The 23,782-nt window shown below is 41.0% G+C and overlaps 2 protein-coding genes across 4 annotated transcripts in view; both read right to left on the bottom strand.

The window, feature by feature from the left end:
* Positions 1–4,180: 4,180 nt before the first annotated feature.
* On the bottom strand, positions 4,181–6,877 carry npffl (neuropeptide FF-amide peptide precursor like). Its single transcript, XM_079297049.1, has 3 exons — positions 6,498–6,877; positions 5,607–5,722; positions 4,181–4,534 (listed from the first exon to the last, which is right to left on the bottom strand). The coding sequence occupies exons 1-3, from the start codon at positions 6,642–6,644 to the stop codon at positions 4,414–4,416; spliced, it is 384 nt and encodes a 127-aa protein (XP_079153175.1). The 5' UTR covers positions 6,645–6,877; the 3' UTR covers positions 4,181–4,413.
* A 2,407-nt stretch (positions 6,878–9,284) lies between these two features.
* The window catches only part of itga7 (integrin, alpha 7), a 33,794-nt gene continuing 19,296 nt past the window's right edge, over positions 9,285–23,782 (bottom strand). Inside the window, exons 6-26 of one of the 3 annotated variants that reach the window (XR_013771880.1) lie at positions 20,972–21,179; positions 20,159–20,355; positions 19,809–19,897; positions 19,553–19,680; positions 19,236–19,331; positions 19,029–19,090; positions 18,581–18,750; positions 17,689–17,838; positions 16,752–16,867; positions 16,147–16,333; positions 15,967–16,041; positions 15,738–15,817; positions 15,568–15,645; positions 15,010–15,112; positions 14,650–14,865; positions 13,803–13,919; positions 13,550–13,663; positions 13,107–13,205; positions 12,709–12,834; positions 12,099–12,263; positions 10,939–11,076 (exon numbers count right to left, since the gene is read on the bottom strand). Coding sequence is in view for 1 of the 3 variants with exons in the window: in XM_079265926.1 (XP_079122052.1) it covers positions 10,921–11,076; positions 12,709–12,834; positions 13,107–13,205; positions 13,550–13,663; positions 13,803–13,919; positions 14,650–14,865; positions 15,010–15,112; positions 15,568–15,645; positions 15,738–15,817; positions 15,967–16,041; positions 16,147–16,333; positions 16,752–16,867; positions 17,689–17,838; positions 18,581–18,750; positions 19,029–19,090; positions 19,236–19,331; positions 19,553–19,680; positions 19,809–19,897; positions 20,159–20,355; positions 20,972–21,179 (2,567 nt within the window). In the remaining 2 variants the exon portion in view is untranslated. The other 2 variants (XR_013771881.1, XM_079265926.1) reach the window with 2 other exon arrangements.

Below are 23,782 nucleotides of genomic sequence, written 5' to 3'. Positions count from 1 at the left end.
TCTTGTTCAAATCAAACCATGTTTGTTGTTTCATTACTGCTAAAGAGTGTTAATAGACTATGAATGGAAAACTAGGGCTGCCCCGGATGATATACAATCTTAAACACAGCAGCATGGTTTGCCATCTGGTTTTGTTGCAAAGGAAAATAACTCTTAGTGATTTTAGTCATGCAGGATAGCACACCTCTGCAGTTTACCCTTGACACTGACATAGTTTTTATTTTTCACTCACCCTGTAGCCATTAAAGCCTGTTTGTGTGTGACACATTGTGCTGTGTCATGGCCACGGCCCATAATGGCTGAGACCTCCCTCTGCTCTGTTCAAGATGGCTGCCTTCCGAGATGAAGACCTTCAGGGACAATGGGAGCAGGGGGGTCGGGGAATGGTCAGCGAGCCATACAGTAGATTGACAAGGCCATACGGTAAGTGCAGTTAATATATTTTTTGTATTGTGTATATTTTGCAGTTACTGTATACAGTTGGTGGCAATAATGCAATTTCTATGTATCTCTCTCAGTCTCTTATCTCTGTAAGTCTGTGTCTGTTATAATTGCTGCACACGCACAGTCTGAACCCCCTGCCGACTCATGAAATTCAGATGAGTTATATTTCTTGAACTCAGCTGTGCAGATCAACAGCGCCTACACCCTGCTACCTCCGTCTTATCTTTTGTCTCAACATGTTTCTTGTTACCTCATATGTATTTCTCTTAGTTCCCTGTCATTGCTCTTGTTGCTGCACAAGTGTACACCTTTTGCACACTGAGACGTCCTGGTGGGGGATCCCTCTTTTGCAAACAAATACTTTTTGAGCTGGAAATAGCTTGGGTGTTTTTCCCCCAACCGCCACAAGGGGAAACAAGGAACCCATATCACTCTCAAAAAACATCTACAAGAGACACAAAGATCAGATGTATGTTTGTGCTTTTAAATAGTGTTTTTTCGGAGAAGACATGAAGAATTAAGAATAACTTGGTAAATGTAGGTCAGGTGAATTGCCCCAGCTCCGCTAAAGAGCAGTACACAGCTGCTTCCCTCAGGGCTGGCCCCATATTTCTACATACTGGACGTGGGCTAGCATAGCTAAATGTTGTTTAAGGAACATCAATCATCCTAATCTGGCAATAGAATATATGTCATTCTGAAATGGGCCATTCTACAAACTGTTTCGGCAGTCGGGACATGACTCACTTTTCATCACTTTACCCTCGGGGGGATGGTTTGGAGGAAGAAAGAGAAGAAGGCAGTGCCCTAAAAGAGATTCAGCACACACCACGTCTGTGACACTGTTTATTGTCCAAGAGGGGGCGTTGTTCCTTTTGATATCTGTCTTGTGACTCAGCCCTGCCACTGCATCAGTACAAGATCAGTGAGAGAGAATGAAAGAAGCTTTTGGCATCCTCTGGAGTCAGCATTTCAGCGCACAATATTCCTCTCTCGTCTTAATTTAGAAACCAGTGGAGACTCTGAGAATGGGGGCAGCATTTCATCCATTGAAATTAATTAAGAGAAATGAGCCAGAAGTGCTCTGACGAATGGCAATAAGCTAGAGTGCCATATCATTTGTGGACGGTTCACTTGTTGCCCTTTGGTTTTCTTGCAGCAGCTGATAGCTATTGTCTGATTCATCCTTTGCAAAATGGAGCAGATAATGGTAAATGGACTGTACTTGCATCGTCTTTCCGACCACTCAAAGGCACAGCTACGGGAGCAATTTGGGGTTAAGTGTCCTGCCCACATTGACATGGACTACTAGCGGAGCCGGGGATCAAACCTCTGATTGAAGGATGACCCTGCTCTCCACTGAGCCACAGTCGCCACATAAGCTCTCTCAGTCTTTAAGTGCTGACGCAGCAGTATACTGAAGCTGCTAGTGATGCCAGCTGGGTGCCAGAAAGAGGCTAAAGAGGGTCGTCTTGATACCCAGACACTCTCCATGTCTGGCCCTCTTTCCTCTTTCCTCTTCCATCATCCCTCTTGCCAACTGTCACTCATCTGTACTCATAGTCCATCACCCCCTCCTTGTCCATCTACTCTCTTTAACATCAATGTATTTGTTTAAACACTCGACATGTTTGCAACTTTGTCACCTCGCTGTTAGTCGGCTACGTTATGTTTAAAAATATTCAAAATAAATCATCTTTATTCTGTTTTTCACATTGTTTTTTTTTTCAGAGCACAGGTACTCAAGGAGCTAACTGGACAGTCTTGATAATGAAGCGTTAAATCTAGCTAGCTGCCACACTGTAATCGAATATGGTGACAGCTAATGTGTTTCTTGATTATAGGGCGACCACCACTAATTTGAACCTTTTCTTTTTGTCTGTCTCCATATTATTGAGCCTATAGCTCCTACATTAGTTGGCATTGCCTCAGGCTTATAATTAGCTGGCGTAACTATCTTTCGACATTTGATTTGCTAACACTTGTTCTTCCACCTGGTCCTTTTATGGGGGACGTCTTGGGGGCGACCGTGGCTTACTGGGTAGAGAGGGTTGTCCGCCAAACGAAAGGTCACCGATTCGATCCTCGGCTGCACCGTGTCCTGTGTCGAAGTGTCCCTGAGCAAGACACTGAACCCCTAACTGCTCCCCAGGCGCCTGTCATTGGCAGCCCGCTATACAGGGATGGGTCAAATGCAGAGAATGATTTCCCCACTGTGGGACTAATAAAGGAATGTTTCTTCTTTCTTCTTCTTTTACGAGCTTATTTTCTTGCACTGCATCTTGTAGTGATGATGTTTAAGCTGAATGATCTAGGCTATACAATATTATATTATGCACAATATTTTTGAACTTTGAAAAGTTACACTGAAAAACTGTAGCGTTTGAAAATGGAGGGTGTAAGAGAGAGAACTAGGACATATTTTGAATGGACGTGATCTTATTGTCAGAAAAACAAACAAGGGTTGGCAGTGATGGAAAAAATCAAGAGGTCATCCATCGACGGTCTCCAATCAGCACGAGTAATTCTTCATTCTGTCTTCCGGGCTCATAAAGAGAAATGGGAAGTCAGGCTAATAAAAGACTCTGCCAAAGAGATTGACGTGCTTTCCTTCCCGGTAATTGGCTGCGATAACTGCGAAAGCGTAGAATAATTGTAGGTTGCTGTGTTTTAATTAGTGACGAAGCCTATTGCGTGCTGCTTCCCCAGGTGGCCTGTAAATTCAACACGCACAAAACCACAACACCCGCTGCTAGTCTGTCAGAGCTGTGCAGCAATATACAAATAAACACATTAAACATTCCCCATCCACGTCCCATAAAACCTAATTCTACACACAGCTGCCTGCAGGTTGTAGAGATTAAAGTGAAGTAACTAAATGTCTAATGATATATTTTCCTTCTTGTATGCAGTGCAGTCCAGTGTTCTTCACTGAATTAACATTCCTCTGAGCGAGCCAATTCAGGCAAATTTTAGGTAGTGGAAAATGTATAATGTACTTATAGTCCAGCAGATGTTTGTGTGTTAGTGTTTAAATAATTATGAAATATCTTCTGACAATAATTTCATATTTTCTGCAGACCCAACAAATACCTGACCTGTGTGCTATAAACATCCAACTGAACAGCTGTTGTAAATCCTTAATGTTGAACAGCAACCAAATCCAAATAGAGTGGTAAATTGACAGATTAAACACTGACTGCAGACTTTAAATACTGCACAACGTCACAGTAAAACTCATGCACAAGCATTCACCGCTTTTATATTCATTTAGATCCAATATTTTGAGTTTGGGACAAAACAAGGCGTTTGAAGACATCCCGATGTGCTTTGAGAAGTTGAGTTGGCAAATTTTGATTTGATTTTATGGTTTTGTCCGTTAATCAGTTGATTATAAAATAAAACACAGAGGAACTGATACTGAAAAGGATCCTTAGTTACAACCCCAATCTGTAATTTAAAACATTGAAATAGTTTATAAAATATTAAAATATTCTTTCAAGTTATATTTTTGTATCATGCCGACAGAAACAGAGATTTCATACAATTTCAACATCTGTAGTCCTGATCTTTAAAAAGTGGTCATTTTGAACACACACGTACACACAAGTTTATCTTTTACAAGTTCAAATCTATTTTATTTAACGAGAGAACAACAGAAAATGTACCGCTCAAATAACAGCAAACACTTTTGGTCCTAAATGACATTCTAGTCGGGATAAATGAGGTCTGCTCACAAAACCTCAAGAACCTCAAAACATGCTGTGCAGGAAATTAGAAAGAAAAACAGTCAAATTAAGCTCATGTCATCTTTAACTAAACGTGTCAAACAAGGCAAAATGGGATGAGACAATTTTGAAAAACAAAGTGTATAGTTATTAGTAATATTATTCAGATTTATTCATTCAAATCTTGTCTCTCCGCAGCTGCACCGCTTCTTGGCCTCATGCCAGGACATTGATGCGTGGATTATTTCTTGCCGAATCTCTGGGGCACGGCCATACTCCAGATCTGACCGGGGGCAGCCTCCCAGTCACGGGAATGTATCTGATCCTCCGACACTACCTGCCCTCTGGAGCCGTGGCCAAACCTGCAAGGGAGGAGAGACAGAGGCAGGAACTGATGTAATTCAAAGTATGTTTAAATGAAAGACTTGTTTATGTCATGGACCTCAGCAGGTACGACCACACAAGTTTGATGAGGCATGGACAATTCACAAGCTGCAAACACATAAGAATCATTCGGTCTGTTTGTCAAACAGTATTTATCGAATCAGAGCAGGAAGGACCGATACAAAGGAGGCAGTTAAAGGTACAAGTTTAAACCCTTGAGGTTGAGACCACAATTTCAGTTAAAAAACATGATCTGATGTTTTTATTTCGATAACTGTCTGGCTCCTGAAACATCTTAACAAGCAATCTCAGCTACATGATCTTTAAAAATGGTAGATATGTTTCTAGTTCATTCAGATATGGAAAATAGTTGCAAATTGGTTTCATTGTATCAGCATGTGGATCAACTGAGCTCAATCAGTTGCTGATTAGTTGGTAGGCAGACAAATTATTTTGATAATCATTGAGGTCAATTTTCAAGCCAAAATGTCAAATATTCTTGTGTTCAGGCTCTTTTTTTTTGTCCTACATCATAGAAAATAAAATGTCTTTGGCTTTTGAACTGATTAAAACAAGACATTTGCTGACATCACATTCAATTCTTGTAAATTGGGATGTTTACCGTTTTTTGACGTTTTACAGGTCAATTAATCGAAAAAACAATCAGCAGGTCATTTGCTGATGAAATGAGTCATCAGTTGCAGCCCTATCTGCATGGCTCTTGCAGTACACCGATAATTACAAAAATCAAGGCCTGTATAAATAATATATGATGAACTTTGTCGAACATGGAATTGGGCCATGATCCAATTGGTGTTTTTAACTTTTTTTTAGAATTGATAAATGTTTGGTTATAATTCAGTATTGATTGGAAAATGCTGTACAGAAGGTTGAAATGCTAACGTGTTGTAGATAACTTATTTCCAGTTTGATGGTTTTTTTGTGCACTGTGTACTGTGTGTGTGTGTGTGTGTGTGTGTGTGTGTGTGTGTGTGTGTGTGTGTGTGTGTGTGTGTGAGTGTGTGTGTGTGTGTGTGTGTGTGGACCGACCTCTGTGGCTGATGGAGGACAGAGTTCCTGGTTTCTCTCTGAGATCCGAGCAGCAGAGCTTTTAGCACCGCGGTCAGCAGACGATCATCAATGCTGTCGTCTGTGTCTTCACTTTCCTGGAGCACAGCAGCACACACATAAACACATGCAAAGCCTTGCATCAAAAACAACTTCTGTTTTTCAACACCGCACAAGAATATGTTGGGATTACATCGAGAAGCCTAACCGCATTCAATTTCGGGTTGCAACACAAACCCCAGGCGGTGTTACTCTCAGTGCTGCTGCGAAAAGGGACTTTGAGATGTCGATATAAGTGTACAAAGGCAAAAAAATATGCCTAGTCAAATATACATCCACCCTCATCGTTATGCAAAGTAAAACCAAGATCTGTCTCTGCATGCCACACAAGGAAAATCTTATCATTTTCCCTGTGATCTGAATCCTCCTCCTCTACCGTGCTCTGACTCTCTGTTGCCTGCAGAATATATTACAGTGCATTTCACTCTGTTGCATGACGAGGAACACTGTCTGAAATCGACATGAGTTATGTGATTTAGCTCGTCTCGCTTGATAAAAGGGCTCAAATCCCATTTATGTACTTCATCACATGGAGTGACAGGCTTCTCTGAAAATGTTGCCATGACTTCAGGTTGTGTGAGTTTTTCATTTTGTCTAATGGGGCACAGCCGACAGTCCATATTTACATCCTGCCTAGAGACACAGTATATATTACCCCTTAACCATGAGTGCCTGAGATACATCTCAAAATTATTTTTATTTTCAGATGCCAAAGTTATTTTGGCAAATTGGATGGAACATAAATGATATGGGAGATAACACATATTCTAATGCTAATGCTAAGACTTGAAAGGAAGTGTGAGTGTGTCTCACCAGCCCCAGCAGGTGGTCGACCATGTTCTCCTCTGAGTCTGGCAGGACGTCATTTTTGCCCAGACTGCCTTGGATGTGAAGAGCCCGACTGACGCCAGCCATCGCCACAACCAGAGCCAGAAGAGTCACCATCGCAGCTGTGTCCATGGTCTCAAACCGAAGGGGATGTCAGATGACTTCTGTTGACAAAGGCTGATGAAGGATTTTTGTTGTCCAATTTACACCTGTTGACTTCAAAAGGCTCGGCTCCTGGAGAACAGAGGAAATGCTCTTGCTGGTCAAGGTTACGTCTCCTCCTTTGGCTAACTTCAATGCTGGTACCATCCTTCTCGGGTCTTATATACACCTCATGGTCACAGGCTGAAAACCCCCAGGAGAGCTGGGAGAAAGATGCTCCTGTACAAAGGGGAACAAGGGACAGGATGGAGGATGAACCAGCCCCCTAATATAAGACTTAACTAGGTCCATTTAGCAGGATCAGAGCATTAGCAACGCCCGAGAGCCAGAGTGCGTTATTATGTAGCCCTTAGGGTAGTGAAACACAACTCTCACAGTTATTAAAGAGATAAATCCCACCAAATGGACTCTGATCCACCAGTCCCTGTTGCCCAGTAGTCCTCACTGCATGTGCGGACAAACAATATGGGAGAACACTCATCACCCACTTAATCATGCGCCAATATTAAACTTGTATGCACAACCTAATTGATCTTAGGGAACAAAGTAGTGAACCTAATACAGCAGAAACAAAGCAGAAACAAAAGAAACAAACACGAGATCTACACATTTTCTGCTTTTTAGTTTTTTTTTGTATTCAGCTCCAGAGCTAATGTATCGAAACTAAAATATATAATATCATCCCACATCTCAGCGTTTTCAAAAATGCCACGGATTCATTCATCAGTGAAGGATCAGCCGCGGAGTTTGTTTCCTTATGCCGTCTCAGATGTATGTCGGCTGACTTTATGATCATTTTAGGGATTGTTTTGTAAGTATAGGAAGAATTGTCCAAGATCATGAATTTAGGTCAGCGTATGCAAACCTAATGTTAGTGTTGGATGCAAATAGTTAGTTTTTTCAGGTTTATTATCAGGAGCATGTACAATGTTCATGAAAGATGCTTCACAAATGCTCTCTCCGAATGGTGATTGGCAGGAATGTCAAGCACACTATGATTCCAGAGAAACATTATGGATCATTAAAACCTTTGCTTACACAGTAAAAGAGATGCCTTCATGAGGTTTATTTTCTTTAAACACGCTGACGGAGGGATTTTTAGAAAGAAGCTTCTCCCAAAGGAACCCTTCATTTGCTAAATAGCTTCCTTCATTTTGTTAATTTTCAAACTGCTTGATTTGTGAGAGTGACACCGGCTTTATTAGTGCCGTATAGGTTCACTTTGTCTCTGTCTTTGACTCTGTGTGTGTGTGTGTGTGTGCATGTACAGATTGTGTGTGTTTGTGTAATAATTAGTCACTTCCCCAATACTGGATGAGACATCAACAGATTTAGCTCGTCAAAGTGCCTAATGGGGACAATCCGCTTAGACTGAGACACACAAACACGCACACAGTCTAACTGTCCCTGTTTAACTGCCATGGCAACCAGGATGACACCTGAAGGATTCTGAGGGGAATTAGTTTTCATTTCTATTATAAGATCACAAGATTAGAGAAAAATCGAATTTGCTCACTCTGACGAGATAATAAGAAGTACATGTATGTTTAGTCTGTGCTGTTTTGCTTGAGATTAAGTTGTTTTTTGAACAGGAATAAACACTCAGCAGCCACTTGATTAGGGGCACCTGCACACCTTGCAGTCAAATACAACAGCCCTTCTAATCTTATGACGCCTGTAATATTTTGCTGTTGTTGACATGGTCATAAAAGATTAAATTATATGATTTAGCATTGAGACTCATAGTTAGATCTGTTGTGAAAACACATTTAACTGTGACCTCAATGATAAACATAGAATTGAGTGTCCACATTTCCAACAATTCCAACAAAAACCGAACATTTCACCAAGGTGGAACTTATGGCGGATCGATTATATTAGATTGCAATCGATTGTACAGGTAACAGAGAGTATGGTACATGCTATTATGGGCTACATAACTACTGTTCGTCATTCTGTTTTACATGATTAGTGTGATCACATAGTAGGTGTGTATTGATTTGGCTCAGGTTCAATCAAATATCTATTAAACATAATCAGTCACCTATAACTAAACAGTGGAAATGGTGTCTTCGGTTGGAGTTTCAAAGGCTTCCATTGTCCAGTTGTGAAATATATTCACTTCTATCTGGAGATGGTCAGCTGTGCAAAGTCAATCATATCTCTCGAACACCTGCCGCTGGTTCAGCTGAATGTAGCTGCTAGGATTTTAACTGATTTTAAGTTAAGGAAAATACCATGTATGACAAGTGTAATCACACCTGCTGGTTGCCAGTTGTAACAGCCGAGGATTTAAAGCTCAGGTCAATTTAACCTTGAGCTATATATGGCTGACCTGTCTTTTTTTCATGTGCCACTAATATCTGTCTTTGTACTGCAGCATGTCTCTCAAAACCAACGATTAATGTATTTTGTGTTGTATGTATAATGTATAAGCAGTTGTATTTTTACAAAGAAATCTCAAATAGTAGAGATCAAACGTGTATTTCGGTTTTCAGACTTTTGCCTCCACCTGGTGTTTTCAGAGTGAACTGCAGGTTAATCGGTAACTTGTCACAACTGCCTACAACTTCTACGGAGAACGACACAACTTACACGTTATCTGATGGGTTTATTTTGTTTCCTTTAATTGTATTTATAATGTTAAAATGGTGCAGCCAAACATAGAATAAATAAAACACTGAGTTATGACAACATCAAAAACAAAAATAGGGGAAGGTCAGAACAGCAACAGGCGCTTCATGCAGCTAATACAAGATTGTCCAGCAATACCTAAAAAACAAGCTCTTCATGCTTTACAACCACCTCATCGACCCAAATTAAATCCAAAGAAAGTTTGTGTGGTTCCTTGCCGCCATGTTCTGCTCTTCGATAAATCTTCTCTCCTGTCTTCATTTTGTTTATTTGTCGACATGTTTCCAACGTTCAGGGCAGCTTCCTGATCTAGTTTGTAAGTTGCCTTGTGTTCTTTACCAGTCGTTCACAATCTGCCACTTTTACCATAAGGCACTTGTATGCAGTTAGAAATGTCAGTACTGACATGAATGTAGCTATCTTACCCTGGTGTGACCGGAGTACAGTACCAGGAACAGCGCAACAAGCAGGTTAATATATTCCAAATAAAACGTTTTAAACCCATTTATACAAAGGTCATGGTGTCTGTCAGCAACAAAAGGAAAAAAAATGAAGATGTTGTTGTTGAAAACCTCATGATCTAATTCAGTCATACATATGATTATAGGTTTTAATTTGAGACCATGTTTTCACACATAATCCTTTTAAACATCGCTTCAGAAATTGAAATGCTTACACTACACATGTGCAGTCCGTATTTTAAATATTTTCTTTGATATTTGGTTTTCATGCGACTGCAATGCTATGGCCGTGGCTGTCATAGGTTGTATTGTGTGTGTTTTTTTCAAGTTCTTATTCAGGTTTACTCAGGTGGTAAACTATTGATGATACATTTAACTGGCATATTAACAAAAAATGAAAAAGATATTGACACAAAAGGGCATTTTGTTTCCTTGAATAAGGGTTTACAAAAAACATCAGGTGAACTTATTTCCAGAGCAAACAGCAAGCCCAGAAAACAACACATTTAGTGTTAGGCAACATATTATTAAATGGATACCTTAGACATTTTCCCAAATGTTTACCAGTGCTAACTAAAAGAAAATCCCAAAACATTATTGATATAAAAAAATGCATTTTTTTTCGTCAGTCGTACAGTAGTTAAGGCAAAAAGTAGTTTTTGTCACGGGCAGTGGCTTCTTTGTCAAAAATGTCCAGTGTCTCTGTATGCATCTGAGATTATACTGTGCGTTTGTGCATTCATGCATGTCTTTGAGTTGTGGTTTTCTGTCCTCCTTTGTTCTGATGACAGACGGTGAAGTCCATGTGAGCATCAGCTGTCTGCAGGCTGTAAAGCATATTGAGTAGCTAGACTGATTCCAAAATTGTTGTTGGCCTTCGGTATTAACTTTAACACGCTGATATAGATGCACAGTATGAATAGACTATGCAAGGCCAGCCATCAGCAGGCTACAGCTTGAGAGAGTAGAGATCCAGTCACAGTGTAACAGGCCACCAATATGCAAGTACTGACACAGTACAGAGTGCACAAGATGTCATGATCTCAGTCTATGTGCACTTTTCTTGAGTCAGTTAGTTCCAATGCAAAGACAGAATGAGTGCCACACATGGTGATTTGAATTAATTCAGTCAGTCAGTGCTTCAAAGCGAGTTACGAGGTCCCGTCACTCCAGTGCGTGGCCCATTCCTTTTTATGGACAACTCCTGACTTCTCAGTCTGGAACTGTGGCCGTTCCTCGCGAGGAATCTTCACCGCGTGGTGCTGAGGCAATTTGTCTTTGTAGTGGGCCCGCTGGAAGAAGCCACACTGTTGGCACAGGAGAGAGGAAAGAAGGTAGGAGTGCAGATAGAGGAAGAATAGCAGAGAGAGGGATGGAGAGGCAGGAAGGAAGGAAAAAATACAAAGAATTAAGCGATGTCATATATAATAATGTAATAGCAATCACCTGCAATGGTTTGCCCTTCCTTCAGCAGTCAAGATTGTCTACTTTCCCATATCATGCCTTGTAATAAACGTATAAATAGTTAGTATCTAATAGTTCCTCAGTGCCAGACGAAAAGATAATGTGATTATCTGATCAGTCAAAGTGACATTTTAATAAAAAGGTACATCCACCCAAAAAAGCACATCCACATGCTGCACATTTCATCAGTTTTAAGTGTCCTTGATTCAAACACCAACACGCTGCCAAAGTGTTATTAAGAAAAAGTGCACATATTAATGTGAACAAAATCCCCTGCTGATATTAATGACAAGTTGATTCTGGCACCTGAATAAGCCAGGTGGCCACGGGATGCAAGTCAAAGATCAGTGTTAATAGAAGACAAGCACGTCAGAAAAATTAAAGGTTCCCATAGACTGGTGCCAGAATGGACGAAGTGTAGATCATGAAACTGTGACGTCAACAGCAGAGGCACAACAAACAGCACAGCAGGCAGCTGAAACGTCCTGAGGGAGAGATGGCTGGTTGGTGTTCAATGGGCACAGATTACAAAGACAAGACAACGCTAAATAATTGGAATCAGGTTTTTTTATACAATAAAACAGCACATCTTTGCCATTCATGATCTCATAACAGAGACCGCCACACTGGCAAAAGTGTACAGGTTGATTCTACCAAGTGCCTGATGGGTTAATGTAATAATATCCATAAGTTCAGCTGGCTTCATTGATACCATTCACTAAACCCCTCTCACAGCTACAACGTCACACCTTTTTGTTTTTTATTAATTGTGCCAAAATGTGGTAATATTTCACCCTGTAATGAACACCACCAGCCACACCAGAGTGCATCCAGGAACAAAGCAGTTGTGGGTGAGCAGTTTTACCGCTTGGAGGGAGAGGAGGAGGGGAGAGCAGGCCAGAGTGAAATATCTTTTATATTATAGTTCTGATGCCTGCGTCTCCGCCTCCGAGGGTTGGACCCCCAAATGGGCGCGGTAGTAGTCCGTCTCATAGTGCCGGCGCCGCTCACTGTGTTTGAAGAACCCGCACTGGGCAACAGATCACCAGAGGGAAAGTGAAACATGGGAAATACAATGGGAAATGAAAAAAGGAAGGGGATTTAAGGATAGAGAGTCCCCAGGTGGAAGTGAGAGGAGACAAAACAAGAGGGATGACACACAGAGGACAAAGAAAAGAGGAAAGGAACAGATGAGAGTGAGCTGGAAGGAATAAAATGATTAGAGGACAGAACAAAGCAGATAGAAATAATTGGACGACCGTGGAAAAAGGTGACATAATGCCAGAGTAATGGCCAGTGGGGTGACAGGGATGAAGTCAATTAAACTATAAGAACCTCTTATGTATAGGCTGAATCTAAATCTAATCAAGAACATCTTGTTACATTGTTTGAGAGACTTTGAAACATAGAACAAGAAGGTCTGTTGAGTGTTACTGAATGCAGTGACAGTTGGTTATCCTATGTGTGTGCGTTACCTTCCACAGTATGCAGACCAGCAGAGTCAGCAGCAGGTTGCCCGTCATGATGGCTATGAGGATGATCCACGAGGGGATCAAGTACTGGTGAGTGAGACCAGGCTCAGGATAGATCATCACTGGCACCTGGAGAGGAAGGGAGAATGCAATCCAAATGTAAAATTAAGAGAAAAACTAGTATATATCGATACACCTTATCGTGATTAATCAGTGAGTCAGTCAGTCGTGTCTGTAATGATAATATGTGTGTTTATATGAGGTTTAGAAATGTGCAGATTGCGAATGAATCTTATATTTTAGATGCTGATAGCAATGTGTAAAAGGTGACACCAACAAACATTTAATGAACACATTTTTTGTTAGGATACATGTTTCACTTTCTGAAGTCTGCCAAGTACCTGAGCAGCAGCATCCTTGAGGATCAGGTGTTTGATACTGGACTTCACAGTGATGTTGGCTCTGACCAGCAGCTCCACAGCACTGACTGATGGAAACTCCTGACAGACAGAGAAAAGGGGAACATAAACATTTACACATAAACTGTTCAGAGTTACATTGTGCTTTGTTCATTCAGATGCAGCTCTTAAAGTTCTGAAATTAAATTAGATTAAAATCAAAAACCCTTTTTCTTTTAATAAAGCTTTTTTTATTTCATTTGAGCTAATACATACCTGCCTTATTAACATCAAAGCTGTCTTGTTAATCCTGCTGTAGTTCTCATTCAATCACTTGCAGTCAATGTGAGCTGCCAGCAGCAGCGGTAGCAGCTGGACTGAAGCTGAGATGGAGAGTCATGTGCAGGGAGGTGCTAATGTAATGATGACAGTGTTGTTGTTTTTACCTCTATGAAGCTGCTGTTCCACAGCCTGGCATGGATCTTGAGGATAGCTTGACCGGAGAAGCTGTGGAGGGGACACTGAAACAGGACACAGCGTGCCGACCCCAAGAGACAATCCTGGAAGAAAGAAATGACAGCTGAGCTGATTTTCAAATGAACTGGAGACTGCGGTTAGAACAGCAGTGAAAAGCAGAAGCAACAAAACAAAGCCTGCTTCTTTTGTTTTGTGCGATCTGTATTTCACTTTCCCTCTTACCAGTTTGAGTGACTTGCGTCTCTCAGAGGCTGCCACAGCTGGGGTGGTTCGTCTCACGCTGCCTTTTGTCGTCACTTGACCTTCCTCCTCCGGGTGGGAACGACGCGTTCGCCCAGCCTGGTGGTAGTCGTGACACATTCATACAGGATGAGACAGATCCGTCTCGAATAAAGGATTGAGTTATGCTTGACAAAAACAAGAAATTGTCAGTGTGGACATGATGTAACGGTGTAGAAATGTAGAGCAGGAGGATGATGTTGAAGTCAAAGTCTCCACGTTAGTTTACATGCAGCTGTGTCCAAAAATGCTCTCCTTTTCTAACCACTTTTCTTTTAACTGGATGTATAATATATTTATTATAGGAAAGGGAGTGTTTTTGTCATTTTGTCATGTATAATATTTCCACATTTTGTAAACATGTGTAACATTTCCACCACAAATTCTAGATATAAGATAAGAGTGTTGACCTAATATATATTTTCTAAAGAAAACTAATATTAAAATTAAGATTGAACTAAAAGTTGGTCATAATACCCACATTGTGAGTAGTTAAAGTGAAAAATTCCTAATTCACACGTGATGGACCTGTGATTCGTGGGCTAAATAAGATAAGGCAAGGAAGCACTGAAGCTGTGTTCATTAGCATTCAAAGAAATCAACCAGCTCCTAACATGCCTGCAACTGAGACAGCTTTAGGGTCAATCACTTTAGGAACCATCCAGGCCAAAAGACATTGCTCAACCGCACCTTCTGTGGCAGACTGAGTGTCGACTCGACTCTATTGGTGGTGTTAAAATAATACATAATAATCCTGGCGTGGTGCAAAAATGAGCTTTGCTCTGCTTACCGTGTGATTGCCAAGCTGTGGAGGTTCTGCAGGCGAGGAGCTGTGCAGCTTCAGAGTATTCAAGGCCCCTGCTGAGGTGCACTGTGTGTCTGGGTGGCCCTCAAACTTCAGGCTGGCGGGATACAGAAGCCATTTCTCATTGGCCAGCTCGTATGGAAACATGATGTTGAGGAAGGCCGAGCCGAGCGTCTGCAGGACTTGTCCGGGATTAGCAACCTGACAGAAAAAAGAATATCATACAGATCATAATAACATGTGTGTCTTACTATAGCCATGCCAGGAATCTAAACACACATACAGGGGTCCTACACACACACACACACACACACACACACACACACACACACACTCGTTCCTCACCACAAACTCAAAATCCACAGGGCTGCCGATGTCCTCCAGACTGGTCATGGCACTCTCTCCTTTCACTTTGCCGCTGAAGAACAGCTGGTGAGGACGAGCAAACCTGCAGTAAAACAGGATCACATCAATGGGTCGGACAGCTGCATACACACTCACACAGCTCTATCAAGCATGTATCTGTTTACTATGCACAGTAGCTGTACAGTTTAAGACCACAAGCAAGCCTGGGATTATAGCAAGTCTCTCATAGGATATTTTACTCAAACTCATACATTGCTATACCCCACAGAACTTTATTTCCAATTCTCAAAAATATGTGAGGCCAAGTTTTGTGGAAATGTGTATCAGATGATGCTCAGTTTATCTTGGATATCTTAGCGGAGCATCAATGAAGAGTTATGTGACACTGTCAGACACAACAAGCTTAAAGCGGAAGGGAAACCCAAGGAAATGTGTTTGTTCAGGGTGTAAATTAGATCACCTAAGATAAAGCACCCTTTCCAAGCCACACAGAGTTTTTAACATCGATGAGAAACAGTTTTAAAAGGATTAACTCACCCATTGACAGACAGAGGGAGCTCGATCACAACTTTAGCAAAAGCTGTGACTGGTGCCAGTTCAGGCTGCTCACTGATACTGAGGACAAAACCACAAACAGACACTGTGATCAACGTTTATTTGGGATGAACAAGTCAAATATCTGCACATAAGAGATGTAGAGGGCTTACGTTGTCAAGAAGAGATCTGCGGTCAACTCAGTGGTCTCAATTGTGATGCTAGATGTGCTCAAGTTGATGGAGAATTTCAGCTGAAAAAGCAACACATAAACTGATATTTCATTACCCATAATTACACACAAATATTACAATATATATATTTTTACGACCATAAATTGCATCTTTTTATCCTGACAGTCTTCAAAGCTTTAACTGAATTCACACTGTTTTGTTTGAGTACCTTAGTATCTCGTTTCACAGGGTTTCCCAGGTCACATTCAAATTGTGAGCCATTCTGGTTCGCTTGGCATCTCATCTATAATCAGGATATCAAACAAATACTATCAGCAAAAACAGGAATCCAAACATACAAGTTTCTAGTTGATGAATTCACCTCCAAAAATATTTATTTTGTCTCAACCTGTGGTGGGATCCTGGAGCCGGCGTACGACAGAGTGTTTGGAAGGGAGATAAGCAGATGAGCAGCGTGGGCGTCATCCCCGTCCTCCTCGGGGTGCAGCGGGTCGGAGGGCATATTGGTGATGCTGATCTCCAGCACCACCAACGACTGGTCTGACAGGGAGAACACCTGCACATTATCCTCATCTCTACAGCACAGAGTGGGGAAAAACACATCATTACAGCTGTTGAGTAAAGACACAAATGACAAATCATTGCACGCTGAAGTATTCGTACGAGTTTATTCTTGAGATTTTCTAAATTATAAAATCCCTCAGAGACTTCTATCTCCTTGCTTCATCAAGGAGACCCCTTAAAGCAGTATAAAATAATGTACCAACCACGAATAAATCCATCAGATTCAATTCATAGACCCTTTAGAAGGCGTACCTTAATCTCAGCTTGCACCAAAAGATGAATTTAAGAAATATGACAGTAAAAACTCATTACTTTCTGACCACATACACATAATTGTTTGTGTTGGGGTATAGGTTGTGAGGCAACAGTCTCTCAGGGAACAGTTGGCATCCTCATTGCCACCACAGAGTGGGCTCATCAGACACTAACTTTGGCAGAGGGGTGAAGAGGTCGGAGGTCGGGGACAGCGTTCCAAACTGGAAGCTCAGCTTCAGGTTGCTCTGGCAGATTTTGTCGCTGCCGCATCCTTCTCGAAGGAAGTTCACCTTCACAGGGGCAACGAGACAGACGCAAAGTTCTTCATTAAATCACAAAGCACATTCAACATCGAGTTGAAGTTTGTTAATACAAGATTGAATCAAGTAAGTGCTGACATTAGATCATTTTATTATCAACTCAGTTATTTTTGAAGTTCCAGAATCTCAAATGTTTTTGTCCATGATAGAAAGCTGAATTTCCTGATTAGGCTAACTATTTCATCCAAATTTTGACTATTTTTTTTTTTTTTTGGAATAAACCATTAATCAAGAAACTAATCAACCAATTAATTGTGTAGCCCTATTGCATTACACTTCTGCATTATTAAGCTTGAACTGGTAAATAAGCACCGGATATTTGGGGTGCAAGGGAGAAATACTGCGTAGGAGGAAAAACCGTGGATTCATGTGTGTGAGGAGGTAAAAAGGTGATTCAACATAAAGCTTGAAGAAAGGATGCTGACTCAAAAACATCTTGGGTAGTTGTGCTTGATGCAAATCATAACCTACATGTAAAGGATCTTCACTGCAGCAGTACTGAGGTACATGTAAGGTAATTATCTATTTTTAACAATAATAAAAAAATAAACAATATTTTTCTACAAATTACTCTGCATGCTTATGTTCTTAATATAATCAAATTCCCAACTACATAATGCTTTGTATGTCATATTGTTTGGCTTTGTCTTGACAAGCCTGAGTTACTGCAGAAAAGGTTGTAGATTGGAATGTGTTTCATAAATCTCCACTTCTTTATACAGTCATTTGCAGGCAAGTGTGGCCCATTAAAGTTAATCCCGGCCATAAAATACTTCCTTTTGGTTACAGACCTCAGAGTGCAGCGTGTTTGAGAGGGAATCACTCAGTACAGGAGCCAGCTTCTCCAGCCTCTTGGCACCTGAGTGTCTGCGTGGTGGCACATGCTTGATAGTGTGGGTTATCGCCAATGAGATCGGACGCAGTTTGTCCCGGATGTTCTCCTGCATGGACAGATTTTTTTTTAAAAAGATGAATGGACAACAACAGATTTGGTCAAAGAGTTTGTTTGTGGTGCATAATAATACTAATAAGACAGAGGAAAGTATTTTTAGCTTCCTACTGATTTTCAGCTGTTTCCAGAATAAACAAGTCTCTTCATACACATATTTGAGTGCTGTGATAGATGCCACTGTATCATGGACTCCTCATATAGAATGTATCAGCTGGGCATCTACCTTCTTCATAGAATAAGATAGACCCAATAGCCATTAGACTATTTTTCTGTTTTATAAATGACTGCAGGCCTGGCTCAGCACTTAAAACTTAAAACTATATGTATAAATAATCAAATCCAATATAATGTGACAAATATGAGCCAACCTGTGGCATTCTCCTTTCAAGTGAATAGCAACAAGAGCATACTCAGAAAGTATCTCTTCTGGATCCTGGCATATGCTTTAAACGGAGATTACCAACTTCTGCCCTCCAGTGGGCGATTTAGAGTCCCTTCATTTAAACGCAGACCAAAAATCAGAGTGCTGCTGAATGAGATCCAGAGGATATAATGTCATGTGTTGAATTGTCATAGCTGTTTTAAATGTGTTTTGTACGTCTATGGAACTGTTGTGTGTGTAACTGTATATTTCATTTCATTTAATTTCTCAAACAAACTGTTTAATGCCCTGAAACTCAAAAAGTGGACAGTAAAAAAAAAACTGTTATTGTCTAAGCTAAGTTACTGACATGGAGCTGGAAGGTAGCGGTGGTGCACACAGGGTGACGCTGCCGATGCAGCTCCACTTCTTCTATCTGAGTGTACTCCGGCTCCAGGGAACTGCGGCCCAGGAAGTCAACGCGGTGGGGGAGGCCCAACTTCCTGCGCTCTGTGTCAGCTTCAAAGTGCACCACAAGTGCTTGAAGGAGGTAAAAACAGGGGCGATGCATGAAGAGAGATGGAGCGATTGAAAAATGTCAGAACGCACACAGAGAGCACTTAGAGAGCCCACTGGGGGCCAAACATATATGAAACCCCCATCTGAGGGAATACAGGATTACACAGCTGTGATTCCATCAAAATAAAGTGTGATGTTACCCCACAGATAAGGTTACTTTCCACTGTAAATAGAAATGACTCTTGTCCCGCATGAGAGAAGAACAGGACTGGTCTTGAAAAGCAAGGTGTGTGCCTTACTAATGTGTGGTGAGTAGTGTTCTGGGTGGGCTGTGAAGGTGAAGCAGGCCGTGACCTCCATGCTAAAAAAAAAGGCAGACGGTGGAGAGCATCAAAATAATTATCTGTTACAAAACTTGCTTAGATTGAAATGAAACATTATTTTGAAAGATAATCATGGGGGGAAAATAGATTAGCAGCTGTTTCTGTTAAATTGTCAGTTCTTACCAGACTCCGTCTCTGCCCTTGCAGTTGTACTGTTCCAGATCAATGAACTGAGGCTCGATAGATACATCTCTGATCACATGGATTACTGGGCGAGCCCTTGGGGACACACAACAAACACAGAGAGTCAGTTATATGGAAGGTAAATATGTAAGATTTACAATAAAACTTGGATTTGATGTGTATCTTTAATGTTTGCTTCGATTTAATCATGATTTATCCAACAATACAAATTAAACATTGGGCCTTTTTGTTCGTCAAATGCATGCAGTTATCGGATTGAGGATCTCATTTGGGTTTTTAAATAAACATTTTCTCACCTGAAGAGAACCACTGAGTCATTCAGAGAGCCCACCGCAATATCAGGGTAGTGGTTGTTATCAATATCCAAACCACCTGAGATGGAGTATCCAAAACGTCTCACATCAAAGTCACGACCGTCCAGCACCTGATGGGATTAGAAACACTGGTCAGTCGTCATTCACTCAGCCACTCTCTTGTTCTTCCTTTGGACTATTCATTTTCATCATTCTTTTCATCGTTTGCTTCATTCCAAAACCGTTGTATGAAACTCACCTGAGCCGGTTTTGTTTCAATTCCAGCATCTGAGCCTCTGTAGATAAAAACTTTGCCATCTCCATCAAACGGTGCCCCAACAGCAATATCTGAGTATGATATACAGAAATAAGTGTACAAACATATCATTCATTTATTTCTAATTCATATTTGAATCGTCTAAAAGAAGAACCACAGTATGAAAAGGACAATTGGGAAACATGCTGCTAGTGTTGGTCGAAAGTGGAAGTAAAACTTTAAGAATGTTATCTGGATTAAAACCATTTAAACCCCCATCTGTTTTAAACAGCAGCAGTAGAAATGTAACTCCCTTTACATTATTGTACGATAATAAAAACCTCTGATCTCACCTCCGTATCCGTCCTGGTCCAGATCTCCTATGTTGCTGACCGTCATTCCAAACATGGAGTCGTAGGTCCCGTTGAGACGGATGGGCCGAGCCTGATCGTCCCAGTGACCGAATGGGTTTAGGTACACATACACAGCTCCACCAATCTCTGCCTTACGGTCAAAGAAATTAGGAGCTCCAACAATCAGATCAGTCCAGCTGGGGACAGAAACAGAGAATTACAAATGAATATACTTTTTATTTTAAGGACTGAATTTAGATTTTGGTACACCCTGAACTTATTGAGTTGTCTCACCAACAGTCACATACAATGCAACTCAGTACATTTACTCATACTGTACTGTACTTTTGAGGTACTTGTGCTTTACTTGAGTATTTTCATTTCATGCTACTTAATATTTATGTTCCTCATTTAATTCAAATGCATGTAATACATAATACTGTGCTTATTTCACAGCTGTGGTTATAAGTTACTTTTCAGTATAGGACTTTACATACAAAACATGTGCATCCATTTATTAAATATGATGCTTTGTGATAGATTAAATTGTGTACAATAATATAAAGCAGTTAGCTCTAAACAACAGCTACAGTATAATCCTGTCATATTCCAGTGTCATATCATTTTCCAGTGATATAGAAGTATAACAGGGCCCATTTTGCCAAACGAGCACTTTTAGTTTTGACACTTGCATATATTTTTTCTGAAAATACTTATGTACTGTAAAATACTGAATACTCCTTCCACCACTGGTCAGTCTTGTCTATTTAATGATGATCATCCAGACTGACTCCTCATCCAGCATTTCCTCACCCGTCCCTGTTTAGATCCGCCGTAGCTACCGAGTACCCAAATGAAGACGCCAGCTCCTTCCCCCACAAGATGTGCTGTGGCACCAGTCGGTACACGTTGTCCTTCCTCAGAAGCACCACCGCCCCTGTGTGATTGGCCCGGGGTGCACCCGCCACGAACGTCAGCTCCCCGAGGCTCATGATCCCCATGGCCGAGTCCACAGAAAACCCTGGAAAGACGGAATGCAGGATGGAGGGGAAGAAGCGGAACAGGATGGAGGAAAGGGTCAGGGGTTAGTATTGACCGTGGGGCTCGGAGACTCATCTCCTCTCTGTGTAGCATGTCCCGCTCATCTTCTTACTAATGAAATGTGTGCCTTAAGTGACCATTGATTTTATGCCGAACTCATGATGGTTGTAAATGTCCTGTGTGCATGTGTTTGAAGACTGCTGGAGGCCGGTGAATGGATACGTGTCCACTGGGAAGAGCAGGAAAGGCTGGTTGTGAGTCGTGATGTTAACCGAAGATGTATGGGGCTTCGCCTAATGTCCCGTGAGATTCATGATGCTGCTGCTCTGTATCAGCTGTCTCTAGTGAAGGCAGGATGTAAACATAGGGGGTGGACGTTAATCAGATTTATAACCTCGAGCAAACCCTTCTTTTGTGTAGAAGTGTATGTTTATGTGTGTGTGAGTGTGTGCGTGTGTGTGTGTGTGTGTGTGTAAAGGAATGTGTGCTTGCATATCAATCAGGCAGAGCAAAGGATTGAACAAGTGGAAGGGGGAGGGAGTGTTTGTGTGTGTGTGTGTGTGTGTGTGTGTGTGTGTGTGTGTGTGTGTGTGTGTGTGTGTGTGTGTGTGTGTGTTTGCTTCATGACAAGATGTGTGTTGAAATGTTGTTATCGAGATGTGAAAAATAGCACGTCATATCAAACATTTCACCTGAACAGAAGCAACCACATGCATTTGCTTCGCTGGTTCCAAAACATGCAGATGTGAGGGTGTGAAATGATCAATCAGGACGTGATCTGTTAGTGCTGAGTAAACATGCAGGGGGAGACACAACAGAGACAAACAGTGAGCAGCTCCAGGGTGGCAGGTGAGGAATGCAACAGTCTGCATCGCAAGTCCTGTAAAAGCCAACGGAGGGAGACAAATGGTGCTACTTGTTCCACACAGGGAGCCTTTAAACACACAGGCTCGCTACAAGGTTGTCTCTATAAAGCTAAATGGGGAGTGGAAGCTTAAGGCAGCAGGGGCCCTATAACAACGGTAATGTTTCTGCACTACCCTCATTCAAGTCTTTGCACTATAACTTGCAGGGATATTGCACAAATATACATGTTTTTGTGTGTTGATTGTTGTACTGTTATTTCTCTCTTCAGTGCTACTTTTTATATGTGTTCTACTGTACTGCCCGTTGGTGTTGTATCCTGTTCTAATTTAAATCTTGTGGGATTTTATTGCATGTAATGTACTTTAATCCGTTTATCTTTTCTCCTGTGGAAGGTGCACTAAACCAATGTGCAGTTATACATTACTCTTCACATTACTTACATTAGTCTTTCTAAATATTCACATGAATGAACCTTATTATACATTTCATTCCATATCTTATTCTCTGTACGTGCTCAGATTCCCATACATTTGTAATTTGTAAGGTCTTGTTTTGTGCTTCAAATTCAGTGTCAAAAGCTTGATATAATTGAAATGTGTTTCTGTTATATTACAACACTTTGCACTTCTATTTACTCTTTTACTTTTCCATTTAATTGTTTTTCTCATTTTGTCTTTTTTATCCCATCAACTAGATGTAATAAAAAAAAGATTTTCTTTTGTTGTTGCTGTTTTTTGTTTTGTTTTTATAAATCAAGCAACATAAAAAGGTCAAGACTAGATTCCGTCAGGATGATGAGCGTATTGTTTTGACTTATTAAGCAGTATTTGAAACAACGGAACAGACACGAGTTCCTCACTTTCTTTTTTTTAATGAAAACCTAAACAACCATCAAGCCTCCAGAAAACCTGGGTTTGACATAACACTCCATTTAACCGGATAATGAAGAGATTCTTTCTATTCTCTGCAGGATTTCTATTTGGCCTTGATGGAGGTGAAAAGGAGGCAGAGTATGTGTGTATTCAGCAACACACTGCTCTTTGGTATGTCATTCATGTATGTACCATAATATAACAACTAGAACTCTGTGACATTTTGCATGTAATGATGTAATGATGTAATGAACAATCAGAAATAACACTGTCTCTGTCATGTGTATTAAGCATGCAAAGGTGTGGCATATCATCTGGTTAGGATCAACGGAAGCATGTGAGTTATAAATGAAGGCCAAAAAGGTCATGTGGAAATTAGTGTTGTCAAGGAGACGGCTCAATGTGGAGAACGGGAGGGTAAGCAGGCTTGGAGGCACGTGAATAAAGAGATTTATGGCAGATCCACACACTTAGTGAAGAGTAATCACTGCAACAATCACAAAAACACGCTGTGTTAAGCAGACGAGGAGTCCTTACACATGGACACTAAATACCAAGAGATTCATAACAAAAACAAACCACCACTCCGGTGCAGACAGAACAGCCTAAAAAACGACCTCATGGTCCCCAGAGGATGAATCCTATTGACTTTGGTGTTCTCCTGCATTTCTCTCTAGCGCCACCAGCAGGTCAAATTTTCAATGAAATATCTCTACATCTATAGATGGATTGGGATAAAATCCTGTAGAGACATTAAACATTCATGGTCCCCAGAGGATGAATCCTAGTAGCTTCAGTGATCTCCTTACTTCTCCTCTAGCGCTACCATGAGTTTTACATTTGT

Source organism: Melanostigma gelatinosum, assembly GCF_949748355.1.
Source record: "Melanostigma gelatinosum genome assembly, chromosome: 3".
Lineage (NCBI taxonomy): Eukaryota > Metazoa > Chordata > Actinopteri > Perciformes > Zoarcidae > Melanostigma > Melanostigma gelatinosum.
This window is presented reverse-complemented; position numbering and strand designations above follow the sequence as displayed.